This window comes from Nothobranchius furzeri, chromosome 14, assembly GCF_043380555.1.
Source record: "Nothobranchius furzeri strain GRZ-AD chromosome 14, NfurGRZ-RIMD1, whole genome shotgun sequence".
Classification (NCBI taxonomy): Eukaryota; Metazoa; Chordata; class Actinopteri; order Cyprinodontiformes; family Nothobranchiidae; genus Nothobranchius; species Nothobranchius furzeri.
In genome coordinates this window covers 44,903,311-44,926,667 of record NC_091754.1, presented here as the reverse complement: position 1 = coordinate 44,926,667, position 23,357 = coordinate 44,903,311, and the positions used below count along the sequence as shown (strand labels likewise).

The 23,357-nt window shown below is 42.2% G+C and overlaps 1 protein-coding gene across 2 annotated transcripts in view; it reads right to left on the bottom strand.

Moving 5' to 3' along the window:
- The window catches only part of LOC107380822 (inositol hexakisphosphate and diphosphoinositol-pentakisphosphate kinase 1), a 167,003-nt gene that overhangs the window by 47,464 nt on the left and 96,182 nt on the right, over nucleotides 1–23,357 (bottom strand). For both annotated transcript variants that reach the window (XM_070544139.1, XM_054743095.2), the window contains 8 exons: nucleotides 13,331–13,472; nucleotides 13,023–13,246; nucleotides 12,798–12,925; nucleotides 12,589–12,703; nucleotides 12,322–12,429; nucleotides 12,120–12,236; nucleotides 3,441–3,581; nucleotides 3,235–3,343 (listed from right to left, as the gene is read on the bottom strand). In XM_070544139.1, coding sequence (XP_070400240.1) covers nucleotides 3,235–3,343; nucleotides 3,441–3,581; nucleotides 12,120–12,236; nucleotides 12,322–12,429; nucleotides 12,589–12,703; nucleotides 12,798–12,925; nucleotides 13,023–13,246; nucleotides 13,331–13,472 — 1,084 coding nt within the window. The remainder of the gene's footprint in view (nucleotides 1–3,234; nucleotides 3,344–3,440; nucleotides 3,582–12,119; nucleotides 12,237–12,321; nucleotides 12,430–12,588; nucleotides 12,704–12,797; nucleotides 12,926–13,022; nucleotides 13,247–13,330; nucleotides 13,473–23,357) is intronic.

Genomic DNA, 23,357 nt, shown 5'->3' with positions numbered 1-23,357 from the left:
GGTGAAATGTTCCTAGCCTACATGAAGGGAAACTGTTTAATTGTAACATTAATACGTTACTGGACACGCTGGTCTGGTTGGTTAGACCAGTGTTTGAAGTGGAAAACACACACACACACACACACCAATTAAAATATATGCTGATAGCATGGACTAGAAGACAGGTGATGGTTTACGTATTTAAATGATGATCAGGCTGCTGTAAAATGTAATCTCCATCCACATCCAGACAGAATCATCCTCTATTCTGTCTCTGTTTGCTCTGCTCTTGTCTGGGCTGATCAGCTGATGGTGCGCCTAACTAGCGGCTGATGCACATTTTACGCATTTGGAGAGGTGGGCTGGATGCTGTGCGTTTACTGGAAGATGGTTAACGCACGGGTGTAGACTACATATTAATGACAAATGAATGAAAATTAAATTGTGAGTTTTTACTTCATATTTTATAAATAAAAATGACGGGGGAAAACATTTATGACGTCTTTCTAAACTAAATTTTCTAGCGCGACCTGCCTGCTTCACTTAAGTCACTGCTTATTAAGGTCCGTCCAGAATTACTGTGGGAAACGGGTAATAATGGCTCTTTGATGGGAATAGGTTGCCGACCCCTGGATAAGATCTGAGCTGGTAAAACAAAAATCCTCATCAGCAGGCGTTTTTGAAAGTGGGGGGGGGGGCACAGCTGCCAATCACAAATTTTGCCGGGGACATGTCCCCGGCGTCCCCGGTTAAAATGACGCCTATGATCCAGACCACGACAGGGCAGTTTATCAAGCAATCTCCAAGCAGAATGGCAGCCGACAAGCAGCTGGCTGCAGATCAGCAGCTACAACAGAGCCTCGAAGGTGGTGTAACCCAGCCTAGCAACAATAGCTGGGGTGCACCTATTGTGATGGTTAGGAAAAAGGACAAAACATCCAGGCTGCTGAATGAAAGGACCATCAAGGATGCATATCTGCTGCCTCGTATTCAGGATACACTTGACACCTTTTCCACTGCCAGGTACTTTAGCACACTTGACTTGACTTCAGGATACCAGCAGGTGGAAATGATCCCTAGAGCCCGTAAAGCTGCTGTCTTCTGTACCCAAAAAGGACGTTTTGAATGGAACGTAATGCCCTTTGAGCTATGTAACGTTGGAGTTGGGAGTGGATTGTGTCAGGGTAAAACTTGGAGTGGGCTTTTTTGCAAGATGTTTTGTACATTGTGATATGATGCTTGTTGATTTGGCTGTGTACAATGAGGCTGGTTTTCTTAGAAAAGCGTTCCAGTTGTCATCATTTTTTCTTAAGATTATGTAGTTCCAGAGTTTATCAAGGGGCTGACTGGGTGAAGGATACAGTTAGTGTCTTGAGAGGGACAAGTTGATTAAGACAGGAGGAGAGAGTATGGTTGTAGTGGTCAAGGTCAGAGGGAGCAGAGTCAGTGGGGAGAGGGGAACTGAAGATAGTATCAGATATGGAGGATGAAGGACTTGAGGGGTTATTGTGCGTTTTTGCTGTGGCTGGGGGATGGGAATGTTCAAATCCATCATAATAGCCAAGGGATCAGAGATAGTGCGGTCAGTAAATGAAAGGTTTAGAATGATCAGAAGGGGTGTAGCACATACAAGGTCCAAAATATGACGTGACTGTGTATGGGGGAGTGTGTGGTATGTGTTGAGTCAGATTGAAACTGCGTAAAATATCCAAGAAGTCAGTTGTAAACTTTGATTTAGGGGGTCTACGTGGATGTTGAAATCCCCTAGGAGGAAGACAGAAGGTGAGATGGAAGAGAGCTGAGTAAAAAATTCCCTGAAGTCTGAGAGAAAGAATGGGTTCGTTTGGGGGGGGGGGGGGGGGGGGGGATAGATTCTGGCGATTATTAGTGTTTGTGATCCAGGAATTCTGAGGGCCATGTGTTCAAAGGGTGAAACAGGGGGTAAGGAGATGGGACGCAGGGTAAGGTCCTTGCGTTGAATGACGGAGATGCCCCCACCCCGGGCATCTGGACGGTGCTTGTCCATATAGCAGTATCCTGTAGGCGTGGGCTGGTTTAGTGCAAAGTAGTCCATGGGTTTGTGCCAGGTTTCGACAATTAAGAAAAGGTCCAGTTTATTGTCAGTTATAAATTAGTGTCATAATTGGCTTTTGTTGTTTAGAGACCTGGTGTTGAGTAAAGCTGATTTAAGATGCCTTTGTTTTGAAGTTCATGGGGTGGAAGTTGGTGCCAGCAGGATGTCATCATGAGTCATGTGACCAGAGCTTGGATGACTGTGACTGAGTGGATGTTGTGTAGCTGCTGGACATGGGAGCAGGAACCACAGACGGATCAGAGTGTGGGAAGGCAGTTGTCGGATGCAAAGTTGTAGACAAACTTGCGACGGGAGCCTCTGTGGATGTAGGGGCGATGTTGAAGAAGACCAAGCTGTGTGACTGTGGTGATGGGATCCGATGGTGGTGATGCACGGTGGTTGGGCCGGAGGGGCTTTGAAGGTGCATACCGAAAAGCCATGGCCAGCTGCATAACAGAGAATGAAGGCCACAACCACACCATGGTGAATGAAGACCGGCCAAAAGTGCAATCCGGAGATGATGCAGCACCAAAAGGCCCCAAAGTCAGGTAGGAAAAGCAAAAAGGTTGAGTTTAACAGGCTTGACAGGCTATAAACGGACGGAGAAGCAGCAGCAAAAACGCACCAGCGTCCTCTCACATGATATCGTTCGTGCTGGAGTCTGGAATCTAATTAGTTAAAAAACAAAAAATGTTTGGTTTGGTTTGATTTTCAGAATGTGACTGTTTTCCCTGTAGTTTTTTATAATAATGATGTACTGAAATACAGAGAAATCAACTTTTAAATACAATGCATACTATTGTAGTAACCATAGCAAGAGCATATTCACACATGGAAAGAATCAATGTGTATAAATCATATGACAGTAGCTCACGGGCCAAAAAGGTTGGAGACCACTGGTCTAGGTTATGATCCTGTTTGGTTGGGGTGGGACTAAGCTGAGTTGGAAGGTATCAGAACATCATAGACAGGAGGGAGTGGTGCTGACAAGAAGAGATTATCTTGCAGAAAGAAACAAGGGAGGGACTGAAAGAGATGTGGAGAGTAGGATGGGTGATGAAAACCTCCAACAACAACATAAGGGGTGTGATGAACAGCTTAAAAAATGTGTGAGAGATCAGGGTGCATGTCTGTTGGCAGAAACCCATGAGCAAAGAACACACATTAACTATCACACACACCTAGCCCGCTGACTGCTTGTATCTCAGGAGACTGGCGACAACATGACTGGAAGAGTCGATGAGATGTGCAGCTTTTAGAAGAATGGTTGGGGGAGGTTTCTGAGAGGACCTGTGACATAAAATTAAAACCATTAACAGAACTCATAAAAGACCCAATTAAGTAAACAGTTAAGAGACAGGCTGCCAGTAACACGACAGGTTGGTACCTCCATGGAGCCAGCCTTGTGACTGCGGATCATCGGTGACTTTCTCTGGAGGTTAAGAAGCTCAGAAACAGGAAGTGCCTTATCTGTCTGGTCCTGGGAAAGATCCTCCAAACTGCCCTGATTGGGCTTCTTGTCTTCATTCTGATTGTGAGAGAAGATGAAACAATTGGTATGGCTTTAATCGAGTATCGCAAACAAACCCCAGCTAATGAGGCTTTTGAGTGTGGCTTCATCATATATGGGGGCGACGGTGGCACAGGAGTTAAGTGCTCACCGCGCCATCAGAAGGTTGCAAGTTTGAGTCCTACTCAGCCTGTCACTGTCAGTGTTTCCTTGGGCTAGACACTCAACCACCCTTGCCTGCTGGTGGTGTTCAGAAGTGGCATCTGTGTACAGCAGGCTCGCCTGTCAGTGCGCCCCAGGGCAGCTGTGCTACATCGTAGCTCATCACCACCAGGGTGTGAATGTGTGTGTGTTTGGGTGAATGACTGATTGTGTTGTAAAGCACCTTGGGGGGTTCTAGGACTCTAGAAGGCTCTGAGAATACAGGCCATTTGCCAACACCTCATGAGCTCATGAGAACTTTTTATTGCTTGGCATAATGAACGGAAAATGCACTGATGAGTAGGTTCAATTGGAATGTTAACTCAGTAAAGTGACTTAAGATGAGTCTTGTCATCATTTGGTGCATGAATTGAATGTAGAAAAAAATCTTCAACATTTGTACAACTTAACATTTTTGGGAAATTGCAGCTACTACTCAATAGTGTGTATTTGTTGTGAAGGTATTGCAATAGTGTTTTATGTGGGGCACTTCTGTCAGTGCGCCCCAGGGCAGCTGTGGCTACATTGTAGCACATCACCATCGGTGTGTGAATGTGTGTGTGAATGGATGAATGATACACTGTAGTGTAAAGCGCTTTGGAGTCCTTACTCTGAGAGGCGCTATACAAGCGCGGGTCATTTATCATTTATGTGTAATGTGTGACGACAGAAATTTGGACCACAAACAAAAAAATGCATTGTTGTCAACAGTGGCGGCTGGTGAAAATATTTTTGGTGGGGCTGTGCTATTTTTTATTTTTAAACAAACTTGTGCTTTCTGAGCTTTGTGCACAACTTCACTATTTCCTGAATTAAGCACAGCTCTTTTATTTCCTGTCTTACATCATTGGACAAACTGATTAATCCAGGTGTGTGACTATTGGCACGCTGCCTTGCGGACCAAGGTTGAAAAATACTGCATAAAATTGCACATAAAATAACATGACCATAAATGGTAAATAGGCAATGCAAGAGGCAAGTAACAAAAACATTTTGTTTAATTTCAACATTTGAGTGAACACGAAAACTTATGAGCAGGTCACTGTTACAGTAATGGTAGTAAACACTACTTAGACAAAATGCCAGAATTTTACACTGTTAAATATTTCTGGAGTGTTGTGCCAAGGTCAACTTTATACAAAGATCAAGTGGATGCATTTGTGTGTGTGTGATACCTCATTTGTACAGAAATTTTGCCCTTCTGTCCTTCTGAGTGGCAAAGCTCTCGATTAGCTTTTTATTGAAGTCAGGAATGTTTGTGACAAGCTTTTTTTTCCATGGAGAGCATGGCAAGAGCATTCAGCCCATCCTGTGTCATGGTGTTCCTCAAGGAAAGTCTTAATCCTCTTTAAAGTAGAAAAGCACCTTTCTGATTCGGCTGTGGTCATGGGTGTGGTGACAAGAATCTTCTTTTGTATGGCTCAGGATGGTGTGAAAAACCTGTCATATGATAAATAAAAAACAACAGATAAGTACATAGGAAACACTTTCATAGGAAATAATGTCATCAGTATCCTCTTTCAAATGTCATATTTCCCAGTTTTTGGGACAATAAAACATTTCTGATTCTCAATCAGATGTTTTTACATTTGAGGTAAAAACATCTAATTGAGAATCAGAAATGTTTAATTGTCCCAAAAGCTGGGAAATTTGTTTGCTGCAGCAGAAGTGTAACAAGTAAAATGGAATCAGATTGATGTATGTACAAATTTACATGAAATACACATTTACGTGATTAAATATGTATAATAAGTATGTGTGTTGAAATTAGTTTTTACAGTTATTGCACATTAAACATGTTATTAAACAAATGTCCAGGTTTGTGGGACAACCAAGGATTTCTGATTCTGATTGTCTTGTTCACAGAAATGTAATGTACAGCTTACCTCTGCACCCAGCTGCTGTTGTTCCCTGCATGGCAATGTTAGCTCTGCTGCCTAGCATGGCTAGCTTCACCGTGTTGTCCATGTGTGCCCGGGATGACTCGTGTTTCTTCACCTTCTCAGAAAAATGTTTCATGTCTGTAACTCCTGACTCATCCATGCCTTATCTGTCCCAGCCGTTTTGAATAGCAAACACGGAAAGCAAAATAACGCATTAGCGTGATTGCATCCAGCTAGCCAAGCCTTCTTGGTGTACCAATTTCGGGAGAAGCCTAGTGTGTACAGTTTACCTCTCTCCTTCTCCTGCTGGCTTATACGTCGGGCTGATCTGGTCCAAGCTCTTTGACATTAAGTTTTTCCACCATAGTTCTCCTCTCGAACGGATAGTGGAGAAGAGACCGAACTGAATTCAGTGGCTGCTGAGATCCGGTATCCATGCTGGTTGTAGTCACCGGCGGCGTCCATGTTACATCTGCGTCACGACCAAAAACGACTCTGCCGAGTTCTACCGAACACCAACGAATCCTTTGGCGGTAGCTCCATCGCCCATCATGCTACTGAAACGTTCTGAAACAACGTCGATGCTGATTGGATACATTCCCATTCCTACCCTTTGATATTCTTGTCAGCAATTGGACAGCTGGTCTCGTCCTGTTTGGGCGATTGAAAAACAGCACACAGCCTCCACCGCTCGGCAGAGACCGGCAGAGATCGGCAGAGACCAATATAGATATATATATATGATTTCTTTTTGTTACAAAACACACAATTAACTTAGAATATGTGATTATTGTTAATTTTATTTATTCATTTTTTTAATAAAAATTAAAAACACGGAAAAACTGGGAGGGTGGCGCCCTATCGCCCTCTACTGGCCAGCCGCCGCTGGTTGTCAAGCAAATTTTTGCTAATCTTTAAAAACCTTCAAAATGAAAGGCTCCTAACTGGAGCAAACAGAAGAGAACACACTCCTTTTCTAATGTCTCTGCAATGGTTACCATTAACTTTAGAATTCACCAAATTCACCATGTAGGGCAGGTCTACTCAAATCCGGGCCCTGAGGGCTGGTATCCAGCACACTTTGGTTTTAACTCTACAGCACACCTGATTTCAATTAGTAGGTGATTAACAGGCTTCTGCAATGCCTGATGAGCTGCTGCACAGGTGATTCAACCACCGAATCTAGTGTGTTGGACCAGAGAAACCACAAAAATGGGTGGATACCGGCCCGCGAGGCCCGGAATTGAATAGCCCTACTCTACATGGTCAAGCTCCTCCCTATATTACTGAACTGTTAAAGCCTTATGCTCCGACCCAAAGCCTCAGGTCCACACACCAGAACATTCTAGAAGTTCCAAAGACCAGATATAAAAACTAAGGTGATTGCTCCTTCCAGACTTTGAAATTAACTTCCTTTATCCTTAACATATGATCAATCTATCCTTAGTAAATGGATATGTACCACAGGATTTTAAGGTTGCTGTAATCAAACCTTTACTTAAGAAGCCTTCTCTGGATCCAGATGACCCAATGAATTATAGACCAATATCTAACCTTCCTTTTTTATCCAAAGTCCTTGAGAAAATAGTGGCCAACCAAGTATGTGAGCATTTAAACACTAATGATCTGTTTGAGGAATTTCAGTCTGGTTTTAGAGTATCACAGCACTGAAACTGCATTAGTGAAAGTTACAAATGATATTCTCATGGCCTCAGATAAGAATCTTGTGTCTGTTGTAGTCTTGTTAGATCTCAGTGCTGCCTTTGACACAGTTGATCACAATGTTCTTGTAGAAAGACTTGAACATGTTGTAGGGATCAAAGGAGCAGCGTTAGGCTGGTTTAAATCCTACCTGTCTGACAGATTTCATTTTGTAATGTACATGACAAATCTCCTTCATACTCCAGGGTTACTTGTGGAGTACCACAGGGTTCAGTGCTTGGACCAATTCTTTTTACTATATATATGCTTCCAATTGGTAAAATCATTAGACAGCATGGGATAAACTTCCACTGCTATGCTGACGATACTCAGTTATATCTATCCGTTAACCCTGGTGAGCCTATTCGGTTAGTTAGATTACAGGCTTGTCTTGAGGACATAAAAAATTGGATGACTCTAAACTTTCTGCTTTTAAATCAAGACAACACTGCAGTTCTCATCTTTGGACCTGAAATTCAGAAAAGGAAATTGCTTAGCCAATCACCTGACCTGAATGGCATTAAATTAGTCTTTGAGAACAAAGTAAGGAACCTTGGTGTTATCTTTGACCAGGACATGTCATTCAAATCCCAGGTTAAACTGGTTTGTATGATTTCCTTTTTCCACCTTCGGAATATTGCTATGATTAGAAGCATCCTTTCCAGGAGTGATGCAGAAAAACTCGTTCATGCATTTATTACATCAAGACTGGATTACTGTAATTCATTGCTCTCAGGAAGTCCACAGAATGTAGTTAAAAGTCTTCAGCTTGTCCAAAATGCTGCAGCTAGAGTTCTGATGAGAATTAAAAAGAGAGATCATATCTCTCCTGTCTTAGCTCCCCTACATTGGCTACCTTTTAAATTCAGAGTAGAGTTTAACATCCTCCTTCCCACATATAAAGCTCTTAATAAACAAGCTCCATCATACATCAGTGACCTGATTGTTCCATATGTTCATAACCGAGCACTTCGCTCTCAGACTGCAGGTTTACTGGTGGTTCCTAGAATATCTAAAAATAGGATGGGAGTAGATCTTTTAGCTATCAGGCTCCTCTCTTGTGGAACCAACTCCCAGCATAAGTTCATGAGGCAGACACCTATAAAATCAATGTTCAAAAGCAAGAAAATATAATATACTAATATATAATATAGTGGAAAAAATAGGGCAACTTTTGAAGCATTTTTTAAACCTAAAAGGCAGAAAACTGACATCTCTGAAGATAGTTTAAAAACTGGACAGCTGAAATGTTTAAACTGCTGTTATTTGAGTAGGAATGGTTTCACAATTAGCTGAACTGTGAATTTAGCAGCATATGCTGAATTCTGAAAATGAGATGAACATGCTCAAGAACTGAAATGAAACTGAAATTGAGTTCAAATGTTGGTACCACTTTACAATAAGTGTCCCTTTATTAACATTAATTAGAGCATTATTAAGCATGAATAAACAGATGATCCCTTTAACATTGCCGATATTAACTACTACATGTCTTTAGGTTAGGACAAAGGGCCAGGGGGTGTGTGCCTGCTTAGTAATGAACTACTTAATATTAACATTAACATATTTAAATTAGTTTTTACAACTTGTTTGTTAGTTTTGTTTTCATTTTTATTTTTTGAAAATTCTTAGTTTCAGTTTAGTTTTGATTAGCTTGAGTTATAGTTTGTCTTTTTTGTTATATTAGTTACACATCAGGGACAAGAAATATTAAAACAATAGAATTTGTTTTTGTGTGTAACAAAAGTCCAGAAAATCATCACAGGTTTTCCGAAATGTATTTGGTTAGAACAGGTGAGCTACCATAGTTTCCAGGCAAGGATCAAACATACGGCAGAATAGAAAAACAGGAACTCAACAGGATGAAACCGACCAAAGTGCTTTACAGAAATTAAAAACATTAAAACAACATAAAAATGCATAAAAACTAGAACTAACACTAAAAAATACTAAAAAGACTCTCATGCTGAGTTAAAAGCCATATAATAAAAATAGGATTTCAAAAGAGAATTTAAACCAGACAGTGAAGAGGCCGATCTAATGCTCGAAGGCAGCTCGTTCCAGAGCCTAGGGGCCGCTACAGAGAAAACCTGGTCACTTCTGAGCTTACGTCTTGTTTTTGGGACTTCCAGAAGTATCCTATCAGCCGACCTCAGAGACCGGGCAGGGGGGTAAAAACCAGCGTTTATAAAATGGTATTTATTCTAAAATGATGACAAATCTCTAAATATTTAAGAGATAAATACATCACTGACTTAAATCTCTGTAACGTGTTTTAACAGTCAAACCACAACCCAGCACCTCACCTGTGTTATAATCTGTGGATTTTAGCATGAACCCGTCTAATTCCTGGGAAACCCGCTGTTGACCAACATGGTTTATGACTCTCAGGTTTTCTGCAGCGTTTCATGTCAGACTAACCCTAACCCTAACCGTGACACAGACAGATGACTGTTGGAGCAGACACAGGTCTTTCTGACAGCATGTTCTCCACCAAGCTGGTTCAACTCATCCGTTCTGGTGCTTCAGGAGTGCTCCACATGCTCCAGACATGCGTTAAAGCCCCGCCTCCTAGTCTGATGCCAGCCACGGCTTTCTCCACGCAGTTTATGCAAGATTTAAACACGAAGAGGAGACTGTCTAAAATGTGGGGCTGAGTCTGGTCACGCCACTCTGGTGTTACGTCAGCAAGGAGCATGCATGAGGGTGGGGGCACTCAAGAGTTGGGTTTGCTAAGCCGTTGCTCAGCAGGAACTGGAGCAAGAAGTCGCAATTTTCAGTATTGAATCAATCCCCTTAAAGAGGGTGCATGGATCATGAGAATTTGTCTCCACAATGTTGGCGTAACATCTGATCCTGGCCTGTCGTACCACTTCCTGGTAGTCGAAAAGTAACTTTAGCAAATTTCATAGGAGACATGAATTTTATCTTGCTGCAACTTTTATGAGGATTTTTTTTATTTTTGGTTGCTTTGTTGGAAGAAGGAATCATAACACAACATAAAAATCAGCTTGAAAGGTTTTGTATTCAAAAATATATTAAAACTGGCCCGCTGGCTGATTTTACAGCAAAGACTTCAACTCCCATGATGCTTTGCGGCGTCAGCGCGGAGCCGACGAAGCCCCCTCCTTTGTGTTTTTTCAGTGCCTGCTGCCGGTCTCTGCAGCTCCGCTGTCTCGGACAAACTACACTCCTCTCACTCAGCGCCGAGTTCACTCAGCTGTTTTCTGACGTTGAAGCCCAGAAACGGAGATTCTAGCCGCTCAGTAATGTGTTCACGACTGAAAGAGAAAGTTTTCCAACTAACGTCCAGACAGAGCTGATATGACTCCAGCGAGCAGCAACACACTCAAACCAGCATGACTCTGTGGCTGCTGTTGTGTTTCCTCCCCGACACACAACAACGGGGTCAAGCTGCTCAGTCATGTTCATCAGCACAAACCTATGTGAGCATCTGTTGTCATCTAATGTTGTCATTATGATGATGAAGATGAACAAAACAACAGGAGTCTCCTCCTCAGCCCAGATCAACCCCATGATGCAGGTATCTGGCTGGAACAGGTGAGCATCACAGTAAACCAGTGGAGCAAACTGAGCTTTAAATATGTTGGTTTTGTGCTCTTTTTCTGCTCCAAAACATGAAAGTTAACAGGTGAGATGTTGCATTTTCATTTAAGATAAAATGATATTTTTATTTTGTTGTTGGCACGTGAGAAAAGATTTAACCTACAGTAAACAGGAAGTGGAAAGGCTGCAGATAGATGAATAGAATAGAAAATCCCTTTATTGTTCCTCAGTGGGGAAAGCTAGACGTCACAGCAGCGATGACACGTATTACAGGAGAAAAAAAGGAGAATAAAAAATAAGAAAAATGAATAAACAAGAAAACATAAATCCTGAATAGATTTTAAAAATGCTGATTATACCACAAGTAATGAATGCCACTGATGCCTTTTATTTAAAACGGACTTGCTCGTGTGTAATTTGGTTATTCCACATTCAGTGTTAACGCAGAAATAAGTTTGTTTCCAAATTTAAAGGTTCAAAATTGCATAAATGTTGATAAAGAAAATGTGCAAATTTGCCGTCACTTTTTCAAAAAATATTAAGTTTGGCCCTCGACTCCGTCCCAGAGTTTCATTTCGGCCCCTTGTGAGTTTGAGTTTGACACCCCTGGACTAAGGGGTAATTGTGGTACGAGAAAACGGCTCAGGGGTCCGCGAGTCCAAAAAAGTTGGGAACCACTAGTCTACTGTACAAGCCTGAGGGGGCAGTGCTATGATCTGGGCTTGCTGCAGGTGGTCAGGTCTAGGTTCAGCAACAGGATAAGCTCCAAGAATGAGGTCAGCTGACTACCTGAATATTCTGAATGATCAGGTTATTCCATCTTCCCTGATGGTATGGCCATATTCCAAGATCACAATACCAGGATTCATGGGGCTCAGATTGCGAAAGAGTGGTTCAGGGAGCATGAGACATCACTTTCACACATGGATCGGCCACCAGACCTTAACCCCATTGAGAACCATTGGGATGTGTAGAGAAGGCTTTGTGCAGCGGTCAGACTACCATCATCAATGCAAGATCTTGGTGAAACATTAATGCAACACTGGATGGAGATAAATCTGGTGAAGCTGCAGAAGCTTACCAAAACAACGCCACAGCAAATGTGTGTTGTAGTTAAAGCTAAAGGTGCTTAAACAGAATAGTAGAGTGTGTGACCTTTTATCTGTTGTTGTATTCCCAAAGCTTTCTAATAAGACATGCTCACCTCTGATGAGGCAGGCCGGAAACCAAAACCAAGAGGCACATTCTCTTCATCTTCACACCCTTTGACTCCTGGACTGAAGTGAAGCTCCACATGGAAACGCTCCTCTGAGGAGGGTTCCTTCTCACCACAAAAACACAAATATACATAAAATCGAATCTAAAAGCCTTACAATGAAACTCAGAGATGTAGCATTCAGGCCAACCTTGTTGTTGTCTTCATACAGCATGATGACGATTTGAGTCATGTAGTTGAGTTCAGTTACGGCGCTCAGGTAGTCCATGGCCTGTCTCCACTGCTGGTCCTTCTCCTCCTGACACACAATATTACAAAAACTTTGATTATTGCATGCATGACAGAGTTGGGAGTGTAATTTAGTCCAGCAGACCAGACAGGTCTTCAGTCCAGGTCCTGACTAGTCCTGTACAACCACCATACACAGTTTCACACAAAGACACAAAGCAGTACACACATCCAGGAGTCCTCCATAGCGAAACATGCTGAGCAGCGAGTGAACGTGGCTCTCGCTGGTGAAGTAGAGCCGTGTGCGAACATGACGACCCGGGGACATTACGCCTCGAGAATACCTGGACACCAGGGAACAGGAGAAGGTTTTAGGGGTTACTGGATAACACAGAAGTAACACGTGGAAGATGAGGGTTTACAGGGTCTAGGTCTCACAGTGGGTGCAGCTTATTGACGGCCTCGTCCTCATGGGTTCTCTGTAGGTCCAGCTGAATTTTTCTCATAAGAGGAACGCAGTAAGCCTGAGCGATGTCGAGCTTCTCTGCTTTACTGATGCCATATTCCTGATTATCACAATATATCATCTTAAAAAGACCTGACAGAAGACACATGCGGCCCACCAGAGCTGTAACTGTAAAAGAAAGATGTTTCTGCTTTAACCTGTGGTATGACGATGTCAGCCAGTGCACGTGACAATCGAAACAGCTCTAAAGTGTCCTCCAGGCTGAGAGAGGCATTGTGCTGAGAGTCATATTTGATGCAGTCGTAGATGTCTGGGATCTTGCTAATGTCATAGCGACCGTTCTTCATCCGGAAGTCTCTCTCCAGCTTGGACCAACGCTGTAACATCAGCTCCAGCGTCTCACTGTGGTAAAGCTGCAGATCTGACGGGACAGCAGGGTTTGGCTCTACATTTATTCTTCATGCTGACTGAAGCCATGGAGCCCTCTTGCACAAAAACCACCCACCTGATGACTTTGGGTCCTCCAGCCTCTTTCGGATCTGAGAGGTGAGACTCTGGATGAGCGCATAGACCTTGTCACAGGTTTTGACCGGATTCTCGATGACCTTCATAGAGTTTATTAGCGATGAGCCGCCTGTTGGAGCCAACTGAATAAGAAGAAGAAGAAGAAAAGATATTTTCTATAGTGCCTCTCAAGATAAAAATCACAAGGCGCTATACACATTGAAGCACAAGACAAACAGATGTCAGCTGGGCATTAATGTCATAAGCTTGGTACTTTCTATTTTATATAAAAAACAGCTTCAGTGATTTTTACACACAGGTTAGAGTTAAAACATTCGTTATATTATGATTGACTGCAGCTGAGCTCTTTGCAGCATCAAAATGACTTGTTTTAATGTTGGACTAACCAAACATATTGAGACGCATCTGGTAAGATGGTGTATGGAGCTCCACTGCTTGCAGGAAGTGATTACTTATCTGAAGTAATCCTTTGAACTTATTATTTGTTTGTGTCGCAAGTACTACCCCAATGAACGAAAGTGCAGGTGTTTTTATTATTTTTTGATCTATAAGTCACATATTTTCATATATATTAAAAGATGCATTCTATAATCTGTAATCTATGCATCATTCAAGCAAGATTCCTTAACTACTCACTTTAACGAGCACTGCCTCTCCACTCTGTCCTGTCAGAACCAGGTCAGTTCCTGCAGTGAACCCTACTCCCTGGTCTAACGACAGCATTAAGCCTGAATCATCAATGCAAAAACAAAATTGAGCTCTAATGGAAGAAAACCCACCTCCATGTCTATCTGCTGCATCTACAGGATCTTCTGATCTTTAACTCTGCAGTAAGATAAACGAGGGTTGCCTATTTCTCCAACCTGGTGTTCCAGAGCAAAGGGAACCCCAAGGTGCTGTTTAACACCATCAGCAGCATCGTCTCTCCTGCCTTTCCTACAGCCTCCATCCACTCTGTTGCAGACAATGTTCTTTTAGAAAGGCATGAACATGTTGTAGGGATCAAAGGAACTGTGCTAGGCTGGTTTAAATTCTACCTGTCTGATAGATATAATTTTGTAAATGTACATGACAAATCTTCTTCATACTCCAGGGTATCTTGTTGAGTACCAAAGGGTTCAGTGCTTGGACGAATTCTTTTGACTATATATATGATTCAAAAATTCAAATTCAAATAACTTCCACTGTTATGCTGACGATACTTAGTTATATCTATCCATTAACCCTGATGAACCTAACTGGTTAGGTAGATTACAGGCTTGTCTTGAAGCTATAAAAAATTGGATGACTCTAAATTTTCTACTTTTAAATCAAGACAAGACTGAGGTTCTCATCTTTGGACCCAAGGACGTAATTTTCACTTTAGAAGTGGGGGGGACACGGGGGGTGGGGGGGTGGGGGGTGTCTTTACAGTATGTTCTAATGGGAAACAGGCTTCAACACAAACGGTTGTTTTCCGCTTGGTCCTAAAGCTCAACCAGTGTCAATTTAATATAGCGTAATATTGTTTTTGGATGGTAAAAAGTGCAGGGGTCAAAACTTGACTTTGGAAAAAGTGGGGGGGACATGTCCCCCCTGCCCCCCCCCCCCCCCAAAATTACGTCCATGTTTGGACCAGAAATTCAGAAAATGAAATTGCATAGCCAATTGCCTGACCTGAATGGCATTAAATTAATCTCCGAGAACAAAGTAAGGAACCTTGGTGTTATCTTAGACCAGGACATGTGTTATGGAAAAATCTATGTTTATTAATTCCTGATCATAGACGCAATCAACTGTATGTAATGCATTGCTCTATGCCTCTCTGCATGCTCATTTACTCATACACACACACACACACACACACACACACACACACACACACACACACACACACACACACACACACACACACACACACACACACACACACACACACGCACACACACACATACGCACACACACTGACTCTCTCTACCTCTTATCTCTCCCTATAAATAAAGTCTGTGAACAGATGTTCAAGGCATTAGCTTCGGCATCTTGCCACAGTTATAATTGTTTGACTTATCTGCTCATTGTCTCCTTAACTCTTCACTATAGGTAATGGGTTATTGATAAACATATTGATAAAATCCATGACAACATGTCATTCAAATCCCACGTTAAACAGGTTTGTAGGATTTCCTTTTCCACCTTCGGAATATTGCTAAGAATAGAAGCATCCTTTCCAGGAGTGATGCTGAAAAACTAGTTCATGCATTTATTACATCAAGACTGGATTACTGTAATTCATTACTCTCAGGAAGTCCACAGAATGTAGTTAAAAGTCTTCAGCTTGTCCAAAATGCTGCAGCTAGAGTTCTGATGAGAATTAAAAAGAGAGATCATATCTCTCCTGTCTTAGCTTCCCTACATTGGCTGCTTGTTAGATTCAGAATAGAATTTAAGATCCTCCTTCTCACATACAAAGCTCTTAATAATCAAGCTCCATCATACATCAGTGACCTGATTGTTCCACACGTTCCTAACCGAGCACTTTGCTCTCAGACTACAGGTTTACTGGTGGTTCCCAGAATATCTAAAAATAGGACGGGAGGCAGATCTTTTAGCTATCAGGCTCCTCTCTTGTGGAACCAGCTCCCAGCCTTAGTCCGTGAGGCAGAAACCTTGTCTACTTTTAAGACTAGGCTCAAAAAATTTTTATTTGATAGGGCCTATGGTTAAAATCTGATGTTAGCCCAGATCTGAACAAGTGGGGGAGTAGAGGGAGATGGAGTGTACAGTCGGTAAAGACGGCTCTCCCTTGCCCTGCCTCCAACATGCCTCCATTTAAAAGACTAGGTTATCCAGAGTTATCTCTGTAGTTATGCTGCTATAGGCTTAGACTGCTGGAGGACATACTGACCACTTTCCACACTCGACTACTTTCTTCTACAGTTTGCTCTTTAGCTGTATTACTTCCTGCTATTTCAGCTGTTAACTTAATATAAAGGTGGTGTGTGTGTGTGTGTTCTTGTACATCCTACATACTGAGGACCATTTTGACCATTTTCCCTACAATGTGAGGACATTTTTTGGGTCCTTACTTTTTTTTTAGAAGTTTACCAGAAGCTTACTATACCAGTTAGAGGTCTGGTCTGAATTACGTTTTAGTTTAGGTTAGGGTTAGGCATAGTGGAGTCACAAAAATCATCTTTTATTTAGGGACATGGAGAAGTTAAAAGGAGAGAGAAAAAGAAGACAGAAGTTCTTGTTCCACTTTATTATTCTGTTTCATGATGATAAACTGATGTTAAATTCAGCTTAAAGAGAAACTGGGAGGAAGCTTTGGTTCATTTTAAGTTACAGGAGATCTTGTTTCCTATCTGCTCCTCCAGAGACAGCATGGACATGAGGGTTACATGGTGAGGGTCCCACAGGACAGGTTAGTGGAAAGGTTTGTAGTTAGCTGGTTAGTGAAGGAGATCCATCAGCTGGGTAATTTGATTCTAATCCAGCCCACAGCCTCCTGCTGGTGTTATTATCAGAAAGAATAAAACACACATCTTAAATATTGTTGGAAGTGTAGAATTTGTTTTATGTTTTATTATTTTCTGCATCAAACAGAACTTGATTCACTCTCCAACATTTCAGAAATGAACCACTGGGTTCAAATAAAATAACAAACTAAGTCAAACATTTCATTTGGTGTTATTTCTGACACCCTTCAACTGCAGCATAAATATTTGACTCTAGAGCTGCTCAGAGACATTAAACACTCCTAAATGTACCCATTATGTATTTTATTATTACATTATGTGTCCTGTAGATTTTCAGTACTTTTTCAGTACTTTGTGAGTTTTTGAAAAGCGTGTTTTTCTCAGCCTGAGGCGTGGCGTTGAACGAGGAAACAGATTGTTTTACTTTGTTAAATCTTCTTAAATGTTTAAATGTTTTGTCCTAACCTGTTGTGAGTGGAGAGCTTTTGAGGGATGGCAGGTTGTCTCAATTACGTTTTTCATAAAAAATAAAAATAAAAAGCAATTATCTGACATCTTCTATTTATCGATGAAAACAAATCAATATGAAATAACCGTGATGCATCGGGATATCGAATCGAATCAAATTGTTTACCCAATAATCGTAATTGAATCGAATCGGGAGACAAGTGAAGATTCACACCTCTAACACATGTTCACGTACACAAACTATTGCAAGAGCCTTAACTAGAGCTCAGTCAGTTTGTGTAATTTCCTCCAATGGTTTACGTAAAAACTAACACTTTTATATACATGTTTGAGGCTATTATCCAATGGAACGCTGGCAACAAAGCTCTGCCCGATCAACACTATCCAAATCAGTCATTTATTCTCCCAGTTGATTATTAACCAAAGCCTCATGCTTTATGCAAAACATTAAATGATTTTCAGCACCAATCTTTACAGAAAACATAAAAAGCCCGAAAAAACTGCACATAAAATACATTTAAAAAGCAATGTTCACTTGTCACTTAGAGCAGTAGTTCCCAAACTTTTCAGCCTGACCAACAGATATTCCTTCTTATTGTTATGTTATTTAGAAAATGTCATTATATTTGGAAAGTTTTTATTTATATATAAATATATAAAGCTCTTTTTAAATGTTATATTTTACTTTTTTTATGATTATGTGGCACACTTTGACTTCCATACATAAAGCATTGGCATCTGCCTCTTTTTTACGGCTTTTTTTTTACATTGTCGCTACGTCTGTCACTTTAGTAGTGTTTTTACCATCGTTCCTACATCCATCACGTCCCAGAGAAGGTTAAACAAACATCAAACCCAACATTTGGAGCTTGTAAACTCCACACACCTCTCGTGCAGCACCAGCTGTCTGATGCTGCAGCAGCGTCCATCTTCCCAGCTGGATGAGTGAATTTCTTCATCAGAGTCAATATTCTGCTTCATAATCAGAGTCAGTCATTACCAGACAAAGTGATCAGTCAACAAAGACCAGACCTGCCGGCAATTATACATTTTATCTAATATTTGCGCTCTTCATGTTGCGCACATCTCCTCTCCCCGACTGGGAGCCTCTCGGCGGGAGGCATTTTTCCAGCTCTAAAAACTCCCAAACTTTGCTCAGCCTGAAGGTTACACATCTCCACTATCTTCTGATGTAAAGTAGTAACTTCATGAGGAATCATATTTGTAGATGAGACTTGTTAAAGTCAGCAATGAGGCTTCAGCACTTATAACGAGTAATGGGCTCGACACACGGGAGGCGACAAACGACCGCGATCAGCGAAATTTGTCGTCGTCGCTTTTATTACCTGTCACACGGGAGGCGATCCACGGCAGCGGCCAGCGGCAAAGCCGTCTACGCGTTCTGTTCCATGGAGAAATCGAAACTTCTGTTGTTTTGTTTGGCTGTGTCAGGTTGGAGGGAATTAAGGTTATTTAAGCGGTTCAGAGTTAATAAAGTGGTAGATATGATGTTTCACAAGGTGCTGCTAGAGTTATGTGAAATCTTACTTCTGATTTTACTATATAAAACATAATAATAATCAACTTCTCCTCCATGTTTGCTCGGAGATGTACGGAGCATCCTGTCCACTCATTGGTCAGTGAATGAAACCTCCGTTGATTGGTCCTCGTCCGGGCGACAGCGATGAAAAGTTGAAAATGTTTCAACTTTCTGGGATCGCATCGCTGGATCGCCTGTGCACGACACGTGCACGAGCGCAAAATTGCACATGCACGTTTTTCGCGTTTCGCTTGGTAGGAGGGAGACCCGCGATTATCGCTTTTTCGCGCATGTCTCATCGAAAATGAATGGAGGAGAGGCGATGTCGTCTCCCGTGTGTTGAGCCCATAAGTCCCAACACTGACAACAATATACTGAATCTAGAACCAACATGCATAAACAGACAGATCGGTCCCATCTACCTACACTGTTGGTCTTTTTTAAATACGCAGAAATAGTTGCTTGCCTTTTTTGCATCAACTAGCAGCAACCACTTTGGCGCCTCTGGAGTCGGTGTTTGTTTACGTCATGCTGCATTCAATGTAATTGGAAAAAGGAGCTTCAAGAGCTTAACTTCCGATTTTGTTTTCTTTCTGGCCTTAGTTGGGGGTGACGGATCGGGGTCGATCTGAATCTGGGGGGGACAGATCCCTCCCGTACCTCACCCTAACTGCGCGCCTGGCTGTAATGGCGTCAACCACTTTGAGGAGGGAAGATGTACCGTTTGGCGGGTCCATGAGTCATCAAAACATTCGTAGTGGTGTGTGAGTGCGTCGGAACTTTGTAGTGGGTGTGTGATGTGTTTGTCTAAACGTATTATTGCGAAAAAGCACAAGAAAAAGCCGAAAGACTGGGACTACAATGAACTACAATTTGTGGGAAAATAACGTCAAAGCAGGTGATTGGGTGAGTGATAACCATGTGACAGTTCACATTGACAATGCGATAATGTTTATTCTAGTGCGTGAAGCCCTGTGAGCTGCAGATCAGATGATACAGCGTCTCTGAATGAAAACACTTTTCTTATTTGCGCATTTTGGTTGTTTTTTTGCAAACTCATTAGCGGAAATACGCAGCGCTCTGGGACGTGTTCAGTGTGTGAGCTTTAAGTGCAACTCCTCCGGTTTAATATGCAAAAACACCTTTTGTTCTATCTTATATTAGGGCTGTCGCGGTTGAGGAATTCCCCCTGCGGTGATTCAGGGTGGCTTAATATTGCGGTGTGCGATATTATTGCAGCCCTTTTTTTTATTGCAGTACTATCTAAACATAATGTTTACAAATTTAAAAAAGGTTAAAAATTGCCGTGCCTTCTTTTATAACGCTTTACTGAATGCAGATCAAAGGGCAGTAACAACACAGATCGCAGTAACGTTTGTTTGTCCGACAGTCGGAGTCCGACTGAACTTAAAAACAACAAAATTCAGGAGAAGGTTAAACTTTTAAATGCAAATTTGGCTGCAGCATCTAACAAATAAGAAACAAGTCCCCATTTTGTTTAGTTGTTTAAAATCAAGCATAAAAAATTACATGTACCGGGCGCGCGCGCCGGGGGGCGGGGCACTATCATTTCACTTTCACTTTCACACACACGAATGACGGTGCTTTATAGCTCGGTCACGTCCTTGTTACATACAAGGAAAACCAGCATGTTAACCATATACGCTTTGAGAGAGGATCTGAGAGGGGGGGCAACATTTGCAGCAACACTGAAAACCCTCTCGGATGGTGCGCTCGTTGCATTTACGCACACGTACTTGCGTGCGACTCTGGCGAGCAAAGGGAATCTCTCCCGGTTGTTGCTCCACCATGTCAGGGGGGTTTCTTTAGGGTGGATGCATTCCTCCTGCAGGTAGCGAGTGAGCTCCAGCTCGGCTCAAACTCTCTTCGGGACGGTTGCAGAAGCAGTGCTTGTCCGGGACTTCAGCAGGTCTCCGAGCGTTTATTATTTATTTATTTTTGCCGCTGGTGGCAGCTCCGTCTCGGCCAAGGACTCTGGCTGCGCAGCAGCTGACGTACTGAAAACCAAAGCGCTCCCAAAGGAGCGAAGTAACGTTTCGTTTTGATACCAGTGCAGCCATCCTTCTCAACATGCATCACTGAGTTGAACCAAGTTCAGTAATCGCGGTGGCGCATGTTGCAGCGCGGTGGGCTTCTTCATATTGCGATATTTCATTTTTGCGGTTACCGCGACAGCCCTATCTTATATAGTTTCAGTTCTACAAGAATTTGAACACAGATATGTAAATGGCAATGCCAGCGCTCCCGTCGGTCTTACCCAAGTGTTAAATCAGAAGATTCTAGTTTATTTTACTCATTCAGGGACCATAAACACACTTCATATTAATTCAGACAGAGTCAAGTTTAGTTCATAACATTTGATTTTTTTCTATTTCCCTAAACTAATGATTTTACAAGAAAAGGTATGCTTGGAATGATAGAATGTGATGTAATTTAATGGATATGAAGTGATTTAATGTAATGGATGAAATGGTGAAGTGGAAGCTAGATGTTTTAGCAAAAACTAAAGGTTTGTTTGTAAAACCATCCGATGCAATCTGTGCCGAGTCTACGCACCCTTGTGTGAAGATCCCCAAGCGATCCAGAGGGTCAGGAGTTCGAGATGGACACCGCCTATGGTGAGGACCCTCTAGGAATACGACCCTCTGAGTAATCGTCAGGTAATGGCAGGAAGCTGGAATGCTTGTTTTACATCTAAGGGTGTTCATTGGCTTTTAGAAGAGCCGTTTTGTCTGTAATCACTCGCAGCGTTGCAGAGAGGCTTTGACTTTATGTCAAAAGAGAAGGTTGTTTCAAAGATTTTCCTCCGATTTGGCCGAATCGAGAGTCAGCTAGAAACTGACTAGATCAGAAATTAATTCCTGTTTTATCAACATCTATTTATAAATTTGGCAAATCAGATTTTGACACGTTTGAGGGCATTACCAAAAATACCTCAGAATGTCACGAAGTCAGAATGTGAATGAGCCCAGGCTCTCTGGATGAGGAGGAGGACTTTTGACTATTTACTCTCAATTCTCCCCCTTAAACTTCTCTCTGGCCCGCTGATCTCCTCCAGCTTTAAAGCCTCTGTGTTTGAACTTGGACTTTGTCCTCCTATTATCTTTATCCTTTGTTACCAGCCACCAAAATATAACTCTGCGTCATAAAGGGACTTTTCTGATGTATTAGTTGATTATTTCCCTAGATATGATCTAGGTATTATCTTGAGTGAATTTGATATCATGTCTGCTGTCCTACACAACCGTTAGAGATTTTACGGATATTTTGGCTTCATTTGGCCTTCAGCAGCATGTTACTGATCCAACTCATGATCGTTCTCATACTCTGGAGCTGGTTTTATCACTTGGTTTACATGTACATGATCTGGTTGTTGACCCGGTATGTTTCTCGGACCATCTCGCAGTTGTTTTTAATATTACTGCACTAGTCTTTCCAGCTGGAAGGCTGGCTCCCCGTTTTGCTAGATATATCTCTCCGGCCACGTCCACATCTCTACTGTCTAACTTGGATGTTGACACATTGTCCTCCCTCTCCTCTGTGTTCTGTAAAGATGCAGACGACCTTTTACTTTCGTTTAACTCTGTGTTTGCCAGCCCTAGATATAGTTGCCCCTCTTAGACCTAGGTGCAGAAAGATCACCTCTGACCCCTGGCTGAATGAGGAGACTCGTAGCCTTAGGCGGCGTTGTGGGGTTCTGGAGAGAAAGTGGAAGAAGGATAGATTACTGACTACACGTCAGCTCTTGGCCGATGCCCTTGATTTATATCAGAAAACCGCCAGAGCTGCTAAAAATAATTACTTCTCATCCTAAATCTCACAGAGTCAGGGTGATCAGTCAAAACTTTATAGAGTCATCAACACCACCCTATCATTATCTGAGCCTGACATTTTAACTTCCTCTACTTCTTTATGCATTGCACTCCAGGGCTTTTTCCTCCAAAAGATTAAGGATATTAGGGACAGTCTGTCACCTTCCGGTTAGTCCTATTCTATAGAGGCAGCTGATCCTCCTACATTTTCCAGGTTTGCTCCTATTGCTCTTAAGGATCTGGAGAGCCTGATGGCGTCTATGAAACTATCAGGCTCTCCTGATGATGCTCTTCCCCCAGCCCTGTTCTTCTGAGCATGTTAAATTCCAGTCCAACCACTGGACTATTTCCGTTGTTGGTTAAAAAAGAGGTTGTGCAGCCGATTAAAAAAAAAAAACAAACCTGGATTGATCAAACCAACTTTGCATACCTCCGCCCCATCTCCAAAATACCTCTCTCATCAAATGTCCTTGAGAAGATTGTCCACATGCAAATATCAGCTCATATTGAGAGTAATTCCCTCTTTGATGTGTTCCAGTCTGGCTTTAGGCCGCTCCACAGCACCGAATCTGCTCTGTTGCGTGTGATGAATGATACCCTGGTGGCCTCTGCCTCTGGGTCCGTTGCTCTGCTACTTTGATGACCTTTCCTCTGCCTTCGACACTGTTCACCATTCTATTTTATTGAATAGGCTTGAGTCGTGGGTAG